Source organism: Arvicola amphibius, chromosome 3 (assembly GCF_903992535.2).
Source record: "Arvicola amphibius chromosome 3, mArvAmp1.2, whole genome shotgun sequence".
Lineage (NCBI taxonomy): Eukaryota > Metazoa > Chordata > Mammalia > Rodentia > Cricetidae > Arvicola > Arvicola amphibius.
Window position 1 is genome coordinate 127,969,033 of NC_052049.1, and position 19,749 is coordinate 127,988,781.

At 41.7% G+C, this 19,749-nt stretch overlaps 1 protein-coding gene across 10 annotated transcripts in view; it reads left to right on the top strand.

The window, feature by feature from the left end:
* The first annotated feature begins 872 nt into the window (after positions 1–872).
* The window catches only part of Parp6 (poly(ADP-ribose) polymerase family member 6), a 32,664-nt gene continuing 13,787 nt past the window's right edge, over positions 873–19,749 (top strand). For 5 of the 10 annotated variants that reach the window (XR_005284669.1, XM_038322773.1, XM_038322778.1 and 2 more), the window contains exons 1-16: positions 873–999; positions 2,250–2,510; positions 5,699–5,893; positions 6,509–6,586; positions 7,268–7,362; positions 7,797–7,857; positions 8,069–8,159; positions 8,765–8,831; positions 10,562–10,711; positions 11,729–11,939; positions 12,463–12,516; positions 13,914–14,009; positions 14,562–14,654; positions 15,815–15,940; positions 17,908–17,973; positions 19,066–19,133. Coding sequence is in view for 9 of the 10 variants with exons in the window: in XM_038322773.1 (XP_038178701.1) it covers positions 5,891–5,893; positions 6,509–6,586; positions 7,268–7,362; positions 7,797–7,857; positions 8,069–8,159; positions 8,765–8,831; positions 10,562–10,711; positions 11,729–11,939; positions 12,463–12,516; positions 13,914–14,009; positions 14,562–14,654; positions 15,815–15,940; positions 17,908–17,973; positions 19,066–19,133 (1,259 nt within the window). In the remaining variant the exon portion in view is untranslated. Of the gene's footprint in view, positions 1,011–2,055; positions 2,511–5,698; positions 5,894–6,508; positions 6,587–7,267; positions 7,363–7,796; positions 7,858–8,068; positions 8,160–8,764; positions 8,832–10,561; positions 10,712–11,728; positions 11,940–12,462; positions 12,517–13,913; positions 14,010–14,561; positions 14,655–15,814; positions 15,941–17,907; positions 17,974–19,065; positions 19,134–19,749 lie in introns of those variants that run through there. The other 5 variants (XM_038322780.1, XM_038322781.2, XM_038322782.2 and 2 more) reach the window with 3 other exon arrangements.

The window sequence follows — 19,749 nt, forward strand, 5'->3', positions numbered from 1 at the left end:
TAAAACCAAGCTTTAATCTCAAATAAAATCACTTAAACAAGTGTTTTCCGGCATGTGTATGTGTGCACTACATTGGTTCCTAGTACCCTTAGTGGCCAAAAGAGGGTGTCAGATCCCCTGGACCTGCAGTTACAGATTATTGTGAGCTGCCATGTGGATGCTGGGAACTGAACCCAGGTCCTTGGCAAGAGCAACCACTGGCTCTTACCTGCTGAGCCATCCTCTGAGATGTTCTTACACATCCCATTCTGGTCTTGAATTTGCTATGTAGCTGAGAATAACTTTGAATTTTTCTGTCTCTACTTCCTGAATGTTGAGACGACAGGTTTGCTGCACCACACAGGGTTTACACAGGTGTACAGAAACCAAGGCTCTGTGAATACTAGGCAAGCACTCTACTTAGTGAGTCCCAACCCACTAAGGTTGTGTCCCGAAGGCCATGTAGATTCCAGCACACCGAGCAACAGTGCATGGGGGCGAGGCAGATTTAAGAATCTTAATTTTTTATTTATTTTGGCCTGGCTTCAACCTGCACCGAGGGGACGCCTCAGTATCTCTATATAGACAATCTAAATTGCTTTCCTTCCGCAGTCCTCCCAACCACACGAGGCGACAAAGAAAAAACATTTTTTGGCGAAACGGGAACACTTCTTCCTCCCTCGCCCTCAGGGACCTAAGGAACAGGCGCCACCCACTCGCACCCTCACGCCTTCAGCTATCGGTCACTGCGCATGCGCGCCCAGGCTGGCATCCTGGGGCGGGGACTCGCCCAGGCTCTGCTTGTACGGCGGTTGGTCGGAGGCGGGGCACGTGACCGCAGTGTCCTCGTCCGAGCATGCGCAGAGTGGCCCAGCGTGCCCGGGACGGCACGCTGAGGCGTGGGAGCGCGACCTCGCCCGCCCGCCTCGGTCCCCGCCCCTTGGCCTGCCGCTCCGCCCCCGCGGGGCGTCCCGGGCCGCTCGTCCCCTCCGCGGCGGCCGCGCGCGGCCCGGGGTCGCCGTGAGTACTCTGTAGGCTGGCGTGTTGGGGGAGGCCGGAGCGGGATGAGGCGGGGCGGCCGGGCGGCGGGCGGGATCCGCCCTGCCTGAGGGACCGAGTGAGGGGCGATGACAGGCTTCGCTCGGCTGGGCGGCTGGCGGCAGTGAGCCGCAGACGGCTTCTTAACGGGGAAGGCCGGGGCTGGGGGCCTACGGGGGACACCTGGAGAAGAGGCCTCAGGCCCTGTCCTGCAAGCGCGGGTGTCCTCGGCGAGCATCCCGGTCCTCTCCCTCCGCGGGTGCCCGGCTTAGCGCTGGCCGGCTGGACTCGCCCCTCCGCGCCCGGCTTCGCCTTTGTTTAGTAGCTTAGTCCTTCTGTCTCTCCTGTTGGAGCTTTCCTCTGCTAGCACACAGAGATGGGAGGCAAGCCCAGAGTGGAGACGTTGAGATGAGAGGCTTCTGTGACTAGATAGATGTCAGATGGTCACTCTGGAAAGTGCCTGTGGACTTAGAGAGAAAGACATTTGTGAGTCGTCCTGCGGCTGATTTACCTTTGGCATAATCTTATAGGAACAGATCAAGCATGTTAGGCGAGCTGCCATCACCCAAAATAAACAAACACTGAGCGAAACAGCGCTCTTCTCTGGTCACTCTGATAGTCTCTATTTGGCCTAGCTCCTCTTCAAAGGGTCCAGCTCTGTTTTCGTATCTCAGTTTAGTAACCGCTGTGTTAGTTACTGCTTCAACCCGTGAAAAATGAATGTATTTAGGACCTATCAAATGTTCGAGTTTCTCAGGCAAGTTGTGATTTCCTTAGGTTGGAGTATTTTTTTTTTTTTTTTCCGAGACAGGGTTTCTCTGTGACTTTGGAGCCTGTCCTGGAACTAGCTCTTGTAGACCAGGCTAGCCTCAAACTCACAGAGATCCGCCTGCTTCTGCCTCCCAAGTGCTGGGATTAAAGGCGTGCGCCACCCCCCCACCCCCCCCCAACCCCCCCCCCCCGGCTTGGAGTATTACATGAGAACTTTGAACTAGGTCATCTTTCAGGCCCTTCTTCCTTTTTTTTTTCTTCTTTTTTTTATGTCTGGGAATTCCATGATCCATAAACCTGCCTCTCTCCAGCTTTTAAATCTACTCCCCATTCTTGAGGGAAAAGCATTTAGTGTTAAGGGTTCAAATCTTTCCCACTAAAACAGCTTGGTTTGAAAAGGTGGTCATTTCATAACCGTCTTTTCCTTGGAAAAACTGATCCCCCCCCCATCCTTTTAATAGCAACAGAAGCCAAGCAGCAAGCCTTGAAGACATGCTCAGTGTTTCTTGACTTCTTAAGGTGAAAGACCTTGAAAGAGCTGGCACTTCTCACCTAAGCTGCCATCGTCCCACCCTTCCCAAGAGAACCCAGGCTGAAGAGTAGTGCTTCTTCCCTCTGTATCCCTCCGTGGTTGTCCATATCAGCGCTTGACTGTTTATTTTCAAATCTCAAAGAACTCCAGTCTCCAGAACTTCAGAATTTGCTTCTTGCTGCTCTTGAAGGTAAATGAGATCTTGAATATTAAAAAGCATTTTGTGTGATTATTGTTGATGTATAGAAGCGGTGTGTTTAAGTTCTTATATTTATCTCCCATTTGGTACACATTCACTAATTCAGTAAATGTGTTATAGAGGCTGAGAACAGTATGAATCTTTGCTTACAGAGCTAACAGTCTGGTGAAGAGATAAATGTATGTCCGAGTGTGGGGAAGGAAATAATTGGAGAGGGACAGGGAATGCTGGTGTAGGTATTATTATTACTGTTAGGATTTTTTAGTGTAGGTATTTTATAGAGGTAGTTAAGGTGACCTGTGACCAGAGTGTGGCTATCTTAAAAGGCCATCCTAAAAGGGGAGAACAGCAGAGACAAGGCTGTTTAGTGGGACTATGCTTGCTGTGTTTTGAAGAACAGCAGGGAGACAAGGGGAATCTTCCTGTTGATGTGCAGAGTTGGCTTTCTAGGAAGAGCCTTTGATTTTATAATTGCAGAATTTTCCAACTATATACCAAAAAGCAGGGAGTATAAGAAACCCTCGTGTACATTTCTCAGCTTCATCAGTTACCAACATTTTTTTGTCTTTTTGTTTTGTTTTGTTTTTGTACTGGAACTCATTGTGTAGACCAGGCTGGCTGAGAACTCAAAGAGATACACTTGCCTGTGCCTTCAGAATGCTGGGGTTAAAGACATGCCACTGTGTTTGACTCACAGTTATCAACATCTTGCAAAATTTATTTCATCTGTTTTCCCACTTATTTTATTTGAAAATGGGATAGTATTTAATTTTTAAAACTAAAACTAAAATTCTCATTGACGTACAAAACACTGAGTTTTTTCATACATACAATTGTACTTTGCTCATCCTTGTCCTCCTGACCCCCCAGTAGTGTTTTAAAGCAATTATCAGATGTCAGGTTATCTCGTCTCTAAGAACTTGAATTGTAATTGACTTTTGCATATTACTTTTTGGTCAGTGAGGTAGTACAGTCAGCTCAAGGACTGCTATGTAGAGTTTATTTTGGTATTGTGCTTTTATAGCTCCATACTGAACCAATTACCAAGTTTAACTTAGTATCTGAGAAGAAACGACAGACCCTTGGAAGATGCAATGACCTAGTGGGATGGTTCTCAGATTTTATCATGCAGCATAATAACTTTAGGGCTTGTTAAAACATCACTGCATTCCAGTCCTGGTTTTTCTGCTTCACTAAATCTCAGGGGGTAAGGGTTAAGAATTGGTATTTTAACAAGTTCCCAGGTAATACTGATGCTGTAGTCACACCAGCCCACCTAGAACTGATGATGTAGAAAAGTAAGGTTTGGTAGAATCACATTAAGGACCAAGAACACCATTGAGTAGTTTGGAATGGATTAGATTGAGGTATATGTGGAGCCAGGAAGGATTAGTGGTTCTTAGTATTGGCTTAATAGTAGAGAGGTTTTTTTTTTTTTTAAGATTTATTTATTTATTATGTATACAACATTCCTTCCCTGTATGCTTGCATGCCAGAAGAGGGCACCAGATCTCATTATAGATGGTGTGAGCCACCATGTGGTTGCTGGGAATTGAACTCAGGACCTCTGGAAGAGCAGTCAGTGCTCTTAACCTCTGAGCCATCTCTCCAGCCCCTAGTAGAGAGCTTTTAACTGACTTAACGTTCAGGATTAATTTGTGTGAAATTGTACTAATTGGTTATGGAATAGGGCTATGTATTGGTCTAAGTTGAAAGCTCTCCAGGCGATTGTAATATGTAGGTAATGTTTGTGACCTACTGATCTAGAGAGCAGCAGAAAGCTTTGAAAACCTACTGTTACTGTAGCTTTGACATCTGTTACTGTTCAAGCCTTCATAATTTCATAGCTGAGGTTTTTTTTTTTCATGACCTGATGCAAGTGAAGGCTTCAGTGGGGCTAAAAATAGCCTGTTATGAGATGGAGGTCTTCTAGGATTAGAAGTGGGGAGGAGGTTAGTGCTTTTTCTGAGTGCTTGTTGGGTCATTACTGTAACTATGTAGAGGTTAGGTTCTGAGACGACCCTGGAGCATTGTTTCAGCCATGACAACTCAGATAAATTTTACCAGAGCATCGTTGGTGTTGAGAAATTTGAATTAGATGGTTGTCATATAATGGCTTTTAGTAATAATTGCTTTTATTTTTTAACAATTTATTTTTAGTTTTATGATTATTTGTGTTAGATCCCCTGGAGCTAGAGTTATAGGCAGTTATGAACTGCCTGGTGTGGATACTTGGGAACCCAAGTCAGGGCCTCTGTAAGAGCACTACTAAGTCATCTCTTCAGCCCCCTTGAATTAATTTATTTTTGAGACAGAGTCCTCAAAGTATCCTAGGCTAACCTCAAAGATGTTATCTTCTTGACCATAGATCCCCTCCTTATTGCTGGGACTATGGGTGTGAATCACCAAGCTCAGCTAAAGCTGATGTTTTAAAAGCAATAATGAGGGGTTATGGATATGGCTTGTTGGCTAAAATGCCTACCATGGAAGTGTGAGGACTAGAATTTGGGTCCCCAGAACCTACATAAATGTCAGGTAGGCATGGTGGCTATGTATAATTCCAGTTCTGGGAATGTGGGGATAGGATCTCAGTAAGCTGGCTAGCTAGACTAGCCTGTGTAGGTGAAGCACAACGTTAGTTGAGAGATATTGTCTCAGTCAGGCAGGAAATGAATGAGAAAGACTCCAAGAGTCAGCTCTGGGGGCCTACACGCACATTCACGTGCACTTTTATACACATTCGCTTGCACACACATACACATGTAAAGAAAAAAAGTGATAGTTGCCCGATATGGGAGAATAGGAGCAAAGAGTCTAAAAAGAATCTGGTTCTGGTTCATAAGGCTGATGAGGCTTGGTATTGTGAAAGCTGTTCATAAATGAACTGAGTGGACACAGTAGCATAAGCAGTTGGTTCTGCCATTGTTACTTTTGGTTTTAAGGTTATTGTAACCTTATAGACTAGAGCAGATACTTACTCCAGTTCCAACTTTCAACTTTGAGTGGAATAGACAGGTGTATATTCTACTGACAGTGCCTTCAGCTTGGTGAAAGAACTAAAGTCTTGTGTTTATGTGCATTATGCCTCTTTACATGTGTCTGTAATTGGACAGAATATACCTGTGTATATACTATTCAGCTAATAAGTGGTGAACCCAATTGTTATTTACTTTTCATAGGACAGTGACTTATTACCACAACAGCAGAGCCTGCCATCTCCAGCAGATCACCAGTACCTATGACATCTTCACCTCCTTTGTCTCATTCTGTGATCTCCTAAATGCTCATCTTGTTGGCCTGGGTTCGATTGGTGGTATGGAGGGGTGCTGCCTAGCACTGACCTGAGAGTGTGTGTGAGACCCACTGACCCAATGGTGAGGACTGACTCCTCGTCTCACTGGACTAGTCATCTAAGGGGCACATAAGACAGAAGGCTGATTTTACTTTTTCCTGGTATTTTCCTCCTCTTACCCTTTTGGAAGTAGCTTTTTGAAGTTAACTGAAGGAGAAGTATGGAAAAAGTGTCACTTGAGCTGTGTAGGGCTCTTCTCTTTGAAAGGAAGGGGAGAGATAAACACTAGGAGATAGAAGAGTAGAGGAGAGGTTGGCTGTGGTGGCTTGCATCTGTAATCACAGCACTGGGGAAACTGAGGCAGGTAAATTACTGCAAGGTCTGAGGTAGCCAGGGCTATGGAGTGAGACCCTGCCTCAGAGACAACACAAAACAAGGGAGATGAGGAAGTGACGATGCAGAGCTTAGGTGTGCTTAGGGGTGTTCTCTGCCCCACCGAGTCAGAGCTAGACTTAGGTAGTATTGCACTCAGTCAGAGTGAAGTGAAAGGTGTAAAAGGATTCAGGCTTCAGTTACTTATTCCCAAGAAATGTGAGAATCTGTTTCCCATCCTTTTGCCCTACCCTAGCCCTTGTAATAACAAGGACCTAACAAAGGATGGTGCTTCAGTGTTTTTGTTGTTGTTATTTATTTCCAGGACATCAAAGGCCAGTTCTGGAATGATGATGATTCCGAAGGAGATAATGAATCAGAGGAATTTCTATATGGAGTTCAGGTAAGGTGCATTCCCTCAAACTCATTGTTGGATGACTTAGATTTTATATGCTGGGTACATCAGAAGGAAAGTTCTACTGAATAGAGATGAAATAAGATAAAATGTTAGTGGGATCTGATAGGAATCTTTCAGAACTGATTCATTGTCCTTGCTTTTACCTAGGACTTGTCATTATCCCGTAATAAACTGCATCCTCCACATGAAGAGAACCCTTATGTTAGTTAGAAATTATTTTCTTCTCTCATTAGCCAGAGAGAGTCATTTCATTGTTAGGATCAAATCTTAAATGGCTCCCGGAGAGTGTCATTATTGCCACCCAGAAAAATGCAATTGCTAACAATTGCATTCCTAATCAAAACTGTTCAGATTCTCAGGATGCTTTTCAGATCGAACTCGTCTGAATTTCTGTAGCAGGCAAAATTTGAGAGGAAAGGCTAGAGCCTGAGAATATGAACTTTTAAAGCAAAACTGCTTGTTGGTGTGCTGAAACTTTCTTAGGCTGGAGTAGAGAGTCTTGTTCCCTGACATATGTGCTAGAGTTACCCCCAAGAGCCTATGCGCTGCCCTTTCATCTTTCCTGTTCCTGGTGTGTCTGCATGTTCTGTTTATTCTCTTTCTTACTTCCCCTTTGTTTATCTCTTTCCACCTCTGCTACCATCAATATTTTTATGGCTGAATCAGGGGAGCTGTGCAGCTGACCTGTATAGACACCCACAGCTTGATGCGGACATTGAAGCAGTGAAGGAGATCTACAGTGAGAACTCTGTGTCCATCAGGTGGGACTCGACTTCAGGGTGACAAGAATCTTTAAAAGGCTAGAATTTCCTTGTGATGGTGTAATGTGCTGATAAATTTATGAGTTTAGCAATAGAAGGTTACTCAGAGTATTTAAAAATGGCTGACCATAGGAGATAGGAGTTAAAACTATTCTTTTTTATCTATTCCCTCTTATCCTAAATACCTTTAGGTCACTAGTTCCCTTTGGGATTAGAAGGGCTATGGTCATAAGTGATCTGATACATAGCTTGTTGCTGTTTTTTGTTTGTTTGTTTGTTTGTTTTAAGGCAGGGTTTCTCAGTGTAGCTAAGGTCTAAGTATGGAACTCTCTTCCACCCTTTCTCATGTTCCCAGAGTTAGTTCTTTACCTTCTTACCTCTCTAGTCCCTTCTGTCTTAATGAGCCTTCCTTGTGGTTGCCTGTGTCTCTGTAGAGAATATGGAACTATTGATGACGTGGACATTGACCTCCATATCAACATCAGCTTCCTCGATGTAAGTAGTGCCAACAGTATGTGTAGCTTGCCTTAAGGGTTTTTTTTCATGTAGGCCTGGTGTTTTGTTCTTGAGTGCTGTATTTGGAGCCTATATTCTACACCTCTGTCATTCCTAGACCATCAACGAACAATGGTGTATACTGTTATGTGCATATATGTGTCCATTTCTCTCTGTTGTAAACCAGAAATAATTTCTCTTACTCTCTTAGGAGGAAGTATCTACAGCTTGGAAGGTCCTTCGGACAGAACCAATTGTGTTGAGGCTACGGTTTTCTCTTTCCCAGTACCTTGATGGACCAGGTAAAGACAGTGACATTGGGCAAGTGGGTAGTCGGAGTGTAGTTTGCTCCAAAGTACTAAGTTAATTGAAGTAGAAATAAAGTTAGAAATAAGACCTTTGTGCTCACCCTTTGTTTTCCATTTCTTGTCATTGGTGTTCTCATCCCCACTCATCTGATAGCCTTCTTCTTGATTTGTGAAATTGTTTTCTCTGACCTGAAGATATTTGTTCTTCTCCAAACCTCTCAACTTCCTACTGAAAATATTTAAAGTTTATTAAATGGCTTCTAGAATTTACTGCTGCTTCAAGTTTTCTTCCTCCACTATGCAAGCATGTCCAACTTTTGACATTCCAACACATTGTCCTCTTCAAAATCCACACTCAAGAACTGAACAACCAAGTTACCAAAAAAAAAAAAAAAATTTTTCATAATGTTTTAAGTAAGTTACAGTTTTATATTCAGCCACATTCATAGCTATCTTTAACTGCAAGTTGGATATGCCTGAAAGTACCTAACAGCTACTGTGTTTAGAATCTGAGGAAACTGTCCTACTGAACTGTGACTTTGGACTTTGTAGAGATTAGAATTATGCACACATTGGAAACTTTTTTCTTCTCTTTGCAGAACCATCCATTGAGGTTTTCCAGCCATCGAATAAGGAAGGGTTTGGGCTAGGTCTTCAGTTAAAAAAGTAAGAACTTTTTTTTGTTGTTGTTGTTGTTCATGGACATGTGAGGGAAAATGATTGAGAAATACTTATCTTAGTCAGCTTTCCATTTCTGTTATAACATACCTGAATTATTCAACTTAGAAGAAAGAAAATTTTATTTTAGCTCACAGTTTAGAGGTTTCAGCCTACTATAACTTGACCCTATTTATGTCTTTGACAGCACAATACATCATTGTGGAAGCATGTGGTAGAAGGGGTCTGTTCAACTTACAGTGTGCTGGCAAACACAGACAGAAAGACAGACACATATACACTTGAGGATCAGGGTACCAATATCCCCTGCAAGGACATGCTCCCTTCTTCAACCAAGTCCTGCCTCCTCAATATTCCGCCACTTCCCAATAGTGTCACAGACTGGGAGCTAAACCTTCAGCATGTTAACCTTTAGGGGACAGTCACAATCCAGACTCTAACCACAAATGTGTCAAAGCCTTGAACATCGTGTTTTCTTCCAGAAATGCCCTTCAAAAATATTCCTAGGAAAAGTTAAAATAAATTTAGGAAGCTAGATCGGGTTGGTGGTGGCACATACCTTTAATCCTAATACTCAGGAGGCAGAGGCAGGTGGATCTCTGTAAGTTCAAGGCCAGCCTGGTCTATAGAACAAGTTCCAGGACAGCCAGGTGTAGATCGATGCTATGAAATAGTCTCACACGAGCTCAGAATTTAGAATAAGGATTGAAGATAAGCATCAGTGTACCAGCAGATGTAAGATTGTTAAAGAAGAGGATGATAGGGTGAAGAGAAAATAGAATTGAAGACAAAAAACTTTTTAATACCCAAAGTACCCAGGAATCCTTCAGGGTGGTGGAAAGAAGAAGAAGAAACACTAAAACTAGGCCAAAGGAATCTTGTCCCCCTTAAAGATAGATCTCAGAGGTAGAACACTTGCCTAGCTGAGATGCAGAAAAATGCAATATCTTATAGACTTCGGGAAAGGAACTGACCAGACAGGAAGATGTTTGATCAGGGCCCCTAAGGACAGAAGACGGTGGTAGAGCCCAAATAGAGAAGTCAGTCTTAATACGAGAGTCACCTTTTCTCCAGAGAATGAAGGGCTAGAGATAGGGGTTGAGGAGAAACAACTTTTGTATTAGGGAAGCTAACACCTCATGTTTTTTTTTTCTAATGAGAAGAAAAAGAAGTTATTGGTTATAGGTGAAATTTTGAGTCTGAAAAAGCTGATGAGGTTTCGTCATGATAACTTAGGGTAATCCTACAAAGAACTGGTCAAGGACAAGTGAAATGATTGACAAGTTGGGTTGCAAGGTGAAGACTATAAATTCAGGGATGTAGTTTTTCACCTAACATTATTGGTATCTCATGTCCATAGTCATTGCACTATCTGCAAAGTAGAAGGTTATATTCTCTCCTGCCCCACCCCTTCTGTTCTGTTTTCAGTGTCGTTATCTGTGGCACTAAATCCAGACTGTGGTTTCTAGACCGAAGGTTCACCTTTATAATCTCTCCAGAAATATTCTGGCTCGTTGGTTAGGTAACAGAAGTAAGTGTTTATTCCTAGGATGAAGATGATGCTTTAGGATAGATAGTATTTTCATATGCCAGTGTCATCAAGGGAGGCTTTGGCAAACATTCTGTCAAAACTAGCTTTATAGTCTCTGAGTCTGGAGATTAGTTGCCACTCTTTGTCCTTTTTTGCCTGATCTTGCCTAATCCTCTTGATTTCCTAGGATCCTGGGTATGTTTACATCCCAACAATGGAAACATCTAAGTAACGATTTCCTGAAGACCCAGCAGGAGAAGAGACACAGTTGGTTCAAAGCAAGTGGTACCATCAAGAAGTTCCGAGCTGGCCTCAGCATCTTCTCACCCATTCCCAAGTAAATATTTTCCTAGAATTGATCATTTCCAATTATCTGTCTTATCACCTTCTGGAATGCCTAAAATAATTTTTTTCTGTCTTTTCTCTGAGTCCAGTAAATTCTGTACCTTTTACTTAATAATAATGACACATGGTCCTGGTCCCCTTTGTATTCTTACCTTTCTACTTTGATTCAATATTTATAACTCATCCCGTATGTAAAGCACAATACCTAGCTTTTGGAGGCATGTGTGTTATTTTTTCATCATTTTAGAAAATTATGTTTAAAGGTGTTTTGCTTGCACTACGTGTGGGTCTAGTGCCCTCAGAGGCCAGGGGAGAGGGTATTGAATCCCCTGGAACTGGAGCTTCCTTTTTGCTGGAAGCTGCCATGTAGGTGCTAGGAATCAAACCCAGGTCCTCTGCAAGAACTGCTGAGCCATCTTTCCAGCCCTTTATCTTTTCATCTTATCTTCATCTCTTATCCTTATTTCTTGTCATAAAGAAGCAGAGACATAGACACTCACTTCTTGCTCTTATGTAGGAGGCTCTGGAAATAAACATTGCTCTATTCTTTGACCCTGGTTCTATATCCTACACTTTGGTGGTTTCTGATTCTCCAAAGATGGACACAAAGCTAGGTTTGTAGTGTTCCACAGGCCACTTTTGATGGTTAGACAGTTGGCATTAGGCAAGGTTTAGGCTACAACTACTTGCCTAGGATAGTGTTGAATGCTTAGTCCTTTTCTCTCACAATAAAAAATGATCCTGTCATCTTTAAGGAATATACTTAGTCATGATGGCTGAAACTCTGCTTCTGCCTTTTATGTGCTACAACCTGAAGAACATACAGATAATGATATCAAAAGCCAATTTTGTGATTTGTTATTCTCTTTTGACATTATTTAAGTAACAATAGACTATGCCCTTGAATTTATGATCATCTCTGGCCTACGATATTCTTTTTTCTAATTCTCTTCTAAAGTTCATAATGAATTTCCAGTTTTATTACTTTTTCTTTGCTCTTTCTCTGCAGGTCTCCCAGTTTTCCTATCATACAGGACTCCATGCTAAAGGGCAAACTGGGTGTACCAGAGCTTCGAGTTGGACGCCTTATGAATCGTTCCATTTCTTGCACCATGAAGAACCCCAAAGTAGAGGTGTTTGGTTATCCTCCCAGCCCCCAGGCAGGTCTCCTGTGCCCCCAGCACGTGGGCCTCCCTCCCCCAGCACGGACTTCTCCTTTGGTACATGGGCTGGGGATGATGTGATGTGGGCATCAGGAGGGTGGGGGTAGATATGTAGGGGAATAACTTTTCAAAGGGGTGGGGGTAGAGCTGTCTAGTCAAATCCAGGCATATATCATGAATGTATAGAATGGAATAGTTTTTAAATATTAAATGCTTACATATAAATAAATAATATTAAATAATAATTATTAAATGCTTATTTCATGCATGACAGGCCTGTCTGATAGTAGTTTATAAAGCAGAGTCTGGAGATTAGCATGCCAAGATGAAGTCATGTATAGTATAGTTAGGTTATGGCTACAACTTGGTAGTCAGCTGCTGTGCCAACCTATTGTAACTTTGAAGAGGGTTAAAGACTGGTAAACCTTAGAACCTTTAACAAAACTTCTAAAGGTCTCTGTAGCTTTGTGATTTCTTAGGCTGAGCTATTTTAGGATAATCCTGGATGAAGGTATGAATGAGGTATGTTTGGGCCCCACTTTATAGGAAACTCATAGGATCTGTCTTGAACTCTTACTAGGTCAGTGGTCACTGCAAGAACATCCCCACTCTGGAGTATGGATTCCTTGTCCAGGTAATCAAATCCAGAACTTTTTTCCAAAACCCTTCCCTGTTGCTCACCCATCTAACTGCCTAAACCCCAGCTCTTGAGTCAGTGATTTCCTGAGTTGATTTGCTCCCCAAATTATACTGATTAGATTCTATCCTCAAGAAGGTCACAGCATTATCAAGAACACTTACTGCTGTGGTTCTCAACTTTTCTAACGCTGTGACCCCTTAATATACTTCTTCATGTTGTGGTGACCCCAACCATAAAATTACTCTCATTGCTACTTCATAGCTGTAATTTTGCTATTGTTATGAATCGTAATGTAAAATGTCTGATATGTAGGATATCTGATATGCTATCCCTGTGGGTTTAGAACTACTGACTTGCAGGCTTAATAACCAGCCCATAAACATGTGAACAGCCTGATTGATACACAAGAACAAGTAGTTAAACCAGTGTTAAGTAAATAAAAATTTAAAAGCATATAGTTTAAGATACTGTTGCAAAAGCTCTGGATTTATGCCATTTTCCTTCCATAGAGTATGTGTGTCTGTGTGTTCATGTTTGCATGTGTGTGACTAGGAGATGGGTTAATTGTCCTTAAGTGGTAGAAATCACTTAAGCCCTGCCCTTCAGCATTTCATCTTGGATTGAATACACTCATGCCACAAGTAGAAAATCTATGATGATTGCAGCCACCGTAACTGATTAGTTAGTACCTGTTTGTAAAATACTTCATGAGAACCTGTGAAGTGGGTCAACTGGTAAAGCACTTGCTGTGAAAGTCTGACAGCTTGAGTTAACTCCCCAGAATGCCCATAAAGGTGCGAGGAGAGAGCTAACTCCGTAAAGTTGTCTGTTGTTGCCTTGTTGCCCATGTCCTTTCCTCACATCTAATACATAATGATGGAGACTAAAAACAAAATTTTACTTAATTAGAGGGGGCATACACATATATGGGGGCACATACATGCATACCATAGCACTTGTGTGAAGATCAGAAGACAGCTTGTGGGAATCAGTTCTCTCCTTCTACATATGTGTCCCAGGAACTCAGGTTGACAGGCTTGATGCCACCTCCCCAAATTTAAATGCATGGACAGATCTCATTTCTTGCAGTATATTTATGAGATGTATAATGTCTTACTTTATAAATGAAGAAAACAAGGCTAAATGTATCTGACTTGCCTAGTAGTTATATTTGATAGTAAATAGTAGATGTGGAATGTTGACTCGAGACTTCTGTGTCAAAGATCAGGCTGGTCTACTTGTATAGTATCATACAGGGTTAGGAGTGTAGGGAGGCCATCAGTTTAAGTTCAGAATCTAAACTAGAAAATACTGAGTTATTTCCATTTTCTCCCAAACAACATGAAAAACTTCTATACTTAGAAAAGATATGGACTCTTTTCTCTCTCCAGATCATGAAATATGCAGAGCAGAGGATTCCAACGTTGAATGAGTACTGTGTGGTGTGTGATGAGCAGCATGTCTTCCAGAACGGGTCCATGCTTAAGGTATAGGTCCCTGCTCTGACCATCTTACTTGACCAAGGCCTTTTGCTTCCTATCTCTTCTTTCTTCCTAGGCCTGTAGTAAAAGATACATTCTGTTCACAATCCTGTAGACACTATAAATAACCGTTTTCTCAGAAGATGAATCTCAGTAATCCTCTATGGAGAGATAAATTTATAAAAACAGTTCTGAGGACACCATTCCCACCTAACATTTATAAGCAGGCATCTGGTATTGACCACGGTGTACTTGGCTATTCCCAAATCTAGGTGAGTAGGTCGAACACTTAGCTATAAATTATAATCTATGTGTATATATTTAAAAGCAGGGAGCAGTGTTCTGAAAACTCAGAAAAGAAAACATCTAACTACCTTAATGATCAGAGAGAATTTTATAGGTAGACAAGATCACTCAAACTTACTATTAAAGCCTTTAAAATTTGATTGATAGTCCTCCTCAATACACACACATCTTCTCAACACACAACTCATCTCTCCTTATAGCTTCTCCATACACAACCCACATCTCTCCTGTCTGTTTAATATGTCCCTTTAGCCAGCTGTCTGTACTCGTGAACTATGCGTCTTCTCCTTCTACACGCTGGGAGTCATGTCTGGAGCTGCAGAGGAGGTGGCTACTGGAGCAGAGGTATGAGGGAGGAAAAGGACACTGGGGAATTGGGATCAAGAAAAGTAGAAGAGTCCAGTTATGGTGTCAGTGTCTTTAACCTCAGGATTTAGAAGGCAGAGACAGGAGGATCTTTTGAGTTTGAGGCCAGTTTGGTCCATAGAGTGAATTCCAGTCTAGTCAGAACTACAAAGTTAGACCCTAGCTCAAAACAAACAAAAGCAAAGGAAGCCAGCAGTTTCATTCCTTAGAATTTAACTTCCATGGGGGAGCGGGAGGGAAGCGGGAGGAGGGGAGGAAGTGGAAATTTTGATTGGTATTATTTATAAAGTAATTTAAAAAAGAATTTAACTTCCAAATATGCTTTCATACTTACTGGTGCTCACTAAAGTATAAAGCTTATAATCAACCTAAAATGGATAATGGACTGTCTAGGAGGTCCATCAAAATTATGGCATATCCTTACATTGGAAATACTGAACAGCTATTATTTGTACACAAAATTATAATGCACAGTTGTGTCCAAAATCAAATACCAAGTCAGGCTTGTGGTGGCATGTTCCTTTAGCTTCCTAGCTGCTTGAAGGACTGAAGCAGGAGGATTGCTTGAGTTAAAGAGTTGCAAATGCTTAGCATAGATGAGGTCCTCAGTTCATTCTTTGCACCTTTTCCCAAGAAAGAAAGAACAGATACTATTTGTATATCAAAATATCTTGGAAGGATATTTACTAAATTTTGTAGTTACTTGGGAGCAGATGAATTTGTTTGGTGGATTGGAGATGATATCTCTTTTCTTTAATCATTTTGCTAGTATTTGGACTTTAGGTAAAGATTTATTTTTATGTGTATAAATGTTTTTCCTGCATGTATATATGTGTACCATGTAGGTGTCTGATATCCAAAGAGGTCAGAAAGGGTTTTAGATCCTCTAGAATCAGAACTACAGACTGTTGTGAGCTGTCATGTGGGTGCTACCAACTGAACCTTGGTCTTTTATAAGAGCATCAAGTATTCTTATCCACTGAGCCATCTCTCTAGCCCTAGTATTTGAATTTTTATAATTTTGTATTTTCTAATTGGAAATCCATGAAAACATTTGCCTTAAAGGGGGTGGGAACATTCTGGAGACCACTTGACTCCCAGAACTGTCATTTAGTTCTTCCCCTTTCTTTATTCCTAAGGTGGTAGATCTGCTGGTGGCCATGTGTAGAGCAGCTTTGGAGTCTCCTAGAAAGAGCATCATCTTCGAGCCTTATCCGTCTGTGGTAGACCCAACTGATCCCAAGACTCTGGCCTTTAATCCTAAGGTATAGTTGTTGGGAGGAAAGGGATAAGGGACAGAAATGCTGGGAGGTTGGATTCTAATTCCTATATACACAACAGATCCAATGAAGGACAGAAGAAATGGAACACTTGTTTCTTGGGTACTCTTTTTTTTTTTTTTTTTTTGGTTTTTCGAGACAGGGTTTCTCTGCAGCTTTAGAGCCTGTCTTGGAGCTAGCTCTTGTAGACCAGGCTGTTCTCGAACTCACAGAGATCCGCCTGCCTCTGCCTCCCGAGTGCTGGGATTAAAGGCGTGCGCCACCACCGCCCGGCTTCTTGGGTACTCTTGAACACTGGTGTTAATCCGACAAAATAGCTGGGCTTGTCAAAGGAAAGGAAGAAAAATTAGTACCTGTTACATCATGATGAAAAGAATATAGGCTTATGGCTGATGTGGTGGCATGTACCTTTAATCCCAGCACTTGGAAGACTGAGGCAGGAGAATTGCTTAGGGTTTAAGGCCAACCTGGATTACATAGTAAACTTCAGGCTGGTTTACTCTAAGAATGAGGTCATGACTGGGAGGAAAATAAAACAACAGTGAAAGGACGTAGGCCTGGCGGGAACCAGCCAGACGTGGACCCCACCAGAGGGTCTTTGGCTTTCGTGTTGAATAGTGCTAGGGACGTACTTCATCTTTCTCAGTTTCAGCTGTCTGCCTATAGAAGGGGGTAGGAGTTATTTTGTGAACTCTTACATAAATGAGAGATAATGTATATGAAATACCCTATGGGGGGTTCTCTGGAGAAATAGTTAATAGGCTGTGGATGAATATAAATATATTCCATTCATTTACATGTGAATTATAGGGGATTTTATTATGAGGAATGGTCCCACCTAATTAGGGAGGCTGAGAAGTCCCCACATCTACAGTCAGTAAACTAGAAACCGTAGAGAGCCTGTGATGAATTATGTTCCAGTTCCAGTTCAGAGACCTGAGAACCATGTAGGCTCAAGACCCACAAGGGCCAGTTTTGTAATTCATTCAAATCTAAAGCCAGGAAAAGGCCGATACCTCAACTTGTGAAGAATACCTTTTTATTCAAGGGCCAGGATTAGGGAAGATTAGCTTTCTTATTTTATTTGGGTCTTTATTTGGCTATATGAGATCCTTATTAAGAAGGGCAATCAGCTTTGCCTAGTCTAGCCATCCAGCTGTTAATCTGAACCCCAAAACACCTTCAGAGAAAAGCCTAGAAATCATGTTTGACCAAATAAGTAGGTACTCTGTAACCTATTTGAATTGACTTTTTTAATTTCTTTCTTTTCTTTTCTTTTTTTTTTTAAATCAACAGAGGAGTGGGGTTTCAAGACAGGGTTTCTCTGTGTAGCCCTGGTTGTCCTATAATTTCTGTAATTTCCTCTATAGATCAGGCTGGTCTTGGAACTCAGAGGTCCGCCTACCTCTGCTTCCTAAGTGCTGGGATTAAAGGCGTGGACCACCAGCTTTCAAACTGACTTCTAAAATTAACCATCACTGTATATCACAGTGCCTCATTGTTTTCTGTCAGTACTATATATTGGATATAATACTAGATTTATACATTTATTTAATTCTCAGAACATCTCTGACGATTGCCACAGAAATAGTATTTTTAGTTACAAATGAACTGAAGTATAGCTCAATGTAGAGCGCTTACCAGCATATGTGAGGGCATAAGTTCAATCTTTAGCATCACCAAAATCCTGACATGCAAAAATCAGACAGACAGAACACCCCCTGTCATTTGCAAACAGGGCTTGTAATAGTTGAAGATGTTCCACGACTTCTCCAGGTAATTATATAACTAGTAAAGGGACTAGCATAAAACTCTAAAGTTTCCAGATAAAGCTTGTTTTTTTTTCCATGGCACACTTGAGTGTAGACTTTAACTACCCTCTTTTTCTTTTTTATTATCATATCTTTGTATCTGCTTCTAATAATTATTTTCTTCCCATTGATTGTCAACAGAAGAAGAATTATGAGCGACTTCAGAAAGCTCTGGATAGTGTGATGTCCATTCGGGAGATGACCCAGGTATTTTGCCTTCTCTTTGCCTAGCTCAGCCCTCTTTCCTGCTTGTAATTCACAGGAATAGGGTAAAGATTTAGAGAAGCTACTCAAATTCCTATGTTTTCCTTATGTTCCCTTTATAACCATCCCAGTTCTTGTTCCTGTTTTGTTAGCTTTCTTACCCTATTTCTCTTCAATACTGGTGTCTTTCTCTCAATCTTTATCTTTGCTGCAGATTCCTTCACCAGTTGTTCATGTTTCAACTTTTTTCATAGTTCTTGGAGAATTAGAGAAGCTAGGGAAAGACTTCTGCCCAAGGTTAGGAGGGTGAAGAGGGGACCTAGAGAGGGTCCAGGGACAACATCTTCTGTCCTTCTAGGGGTGGGGCAGCCACACGGAGCAGTGATCATCCTTTGATCCTTTGACTCACCAGATTTCCCCACCCCTTGTCTGCAGTCTCTACATGAATAGACATTCATTTGTACTCATATTTACAGGTGGGCCTCTTCTCAGCAAATCCTATATATCACAGTGCAGTTAACACAGAAGGTATACCTAGAAGGGATGATTTACTATTAGAAAGACTTTTTTTTTAAAGATTTATTTATTTATTATGTATGCAACATTCTGTCTTGATGTATGCCCGCACGCCAGAGGAGGGCGTCAGATCTCAGTGCAGATAGTTGTGAGCCACCATGTGGTTGCTGGGAATTGAACTCAGGACCTCTGGAAGAGCAGCCAGTGCCCTTAACCTCTGAGCCATCTCTCCAGCCCCCTAGAAAGACTGTTTTATGTGAAGATTTGCCATAGGATTCTTTAGCCTATTCTTTGGGGGACATTGATTTTATTTATTTTTTGATTTATAAGCAGCATTTTTAGAGCTGTAGGAGTTGCATAAAATAAGAGAGACCCACCTGCATGTTGTTTTGTAAGCATCTTCAGTCATTTTCAAATTTATAAGTCTTGCCAACCTGACTGGGCCTCCTTAAGGGTGGGAACCCCCTTGTCTTCATTCTTCCAATAGACTATCTTGGCTTGGGTCCCAGTAGTCTGTAGAGAGTAGGAGGGGTCCCTCCTCTCATGGGAGATAATCTTATTATGGCCATTGTCTTACAGGGCTCATATTTGGAAATCAAGAAACAAATGGACAAGCTGGATCCCTTGGCCCATCCTCTTCTGCAGTGGTATGGATAGAATGGCTCAGGCTTTGTATGGGGTGGGGAAGAAAAGAGTCATCTATATGTTCTCTTAGAGGCATTTCAGCATTCTTTGCAAGGTTCTAGATTATGACTACTTTTTCTTGGTGTTTTGCTGACAAGCCTTGACTTGACAGTAACTATAAAGAAGAGCTCACAAATTCTGACATGATTTCTCAAGCTTTAAGTATTCCATATTTCCCCAAATGTTTGTTTTCTTACTTAATTCTTTTAATATAAGATGTTTAAAAAGTGTGAGTATTTAGTTGGGTGGTGGTGGTGCACACCTTTAATCCCAGCACTCAGGACACAGAGACAGGTAGAGCTCTGAGTTCAAGGCCAGCCTGGTCTACAGAGTGAGTTTCAGGACAGGCTCAAAGTTATAGATAAACCCTTTCTTGAAAACCCAGAAGAAAAAAAAGTGTGTATTTGTCATGCACAACATGCATTATGTAATGGTTCATTAGCGTTTTTGAGTGCTAGGATATTGCCCATTATGACTCAGCAATTCTCAAAATTTAATGTTATTAACTATAGTTGCCATTAGTAGATTTTCAGTTTTTCAGCTTAGTTTTTTGTGTGTCTAAAGAAATTCATCTCTGTC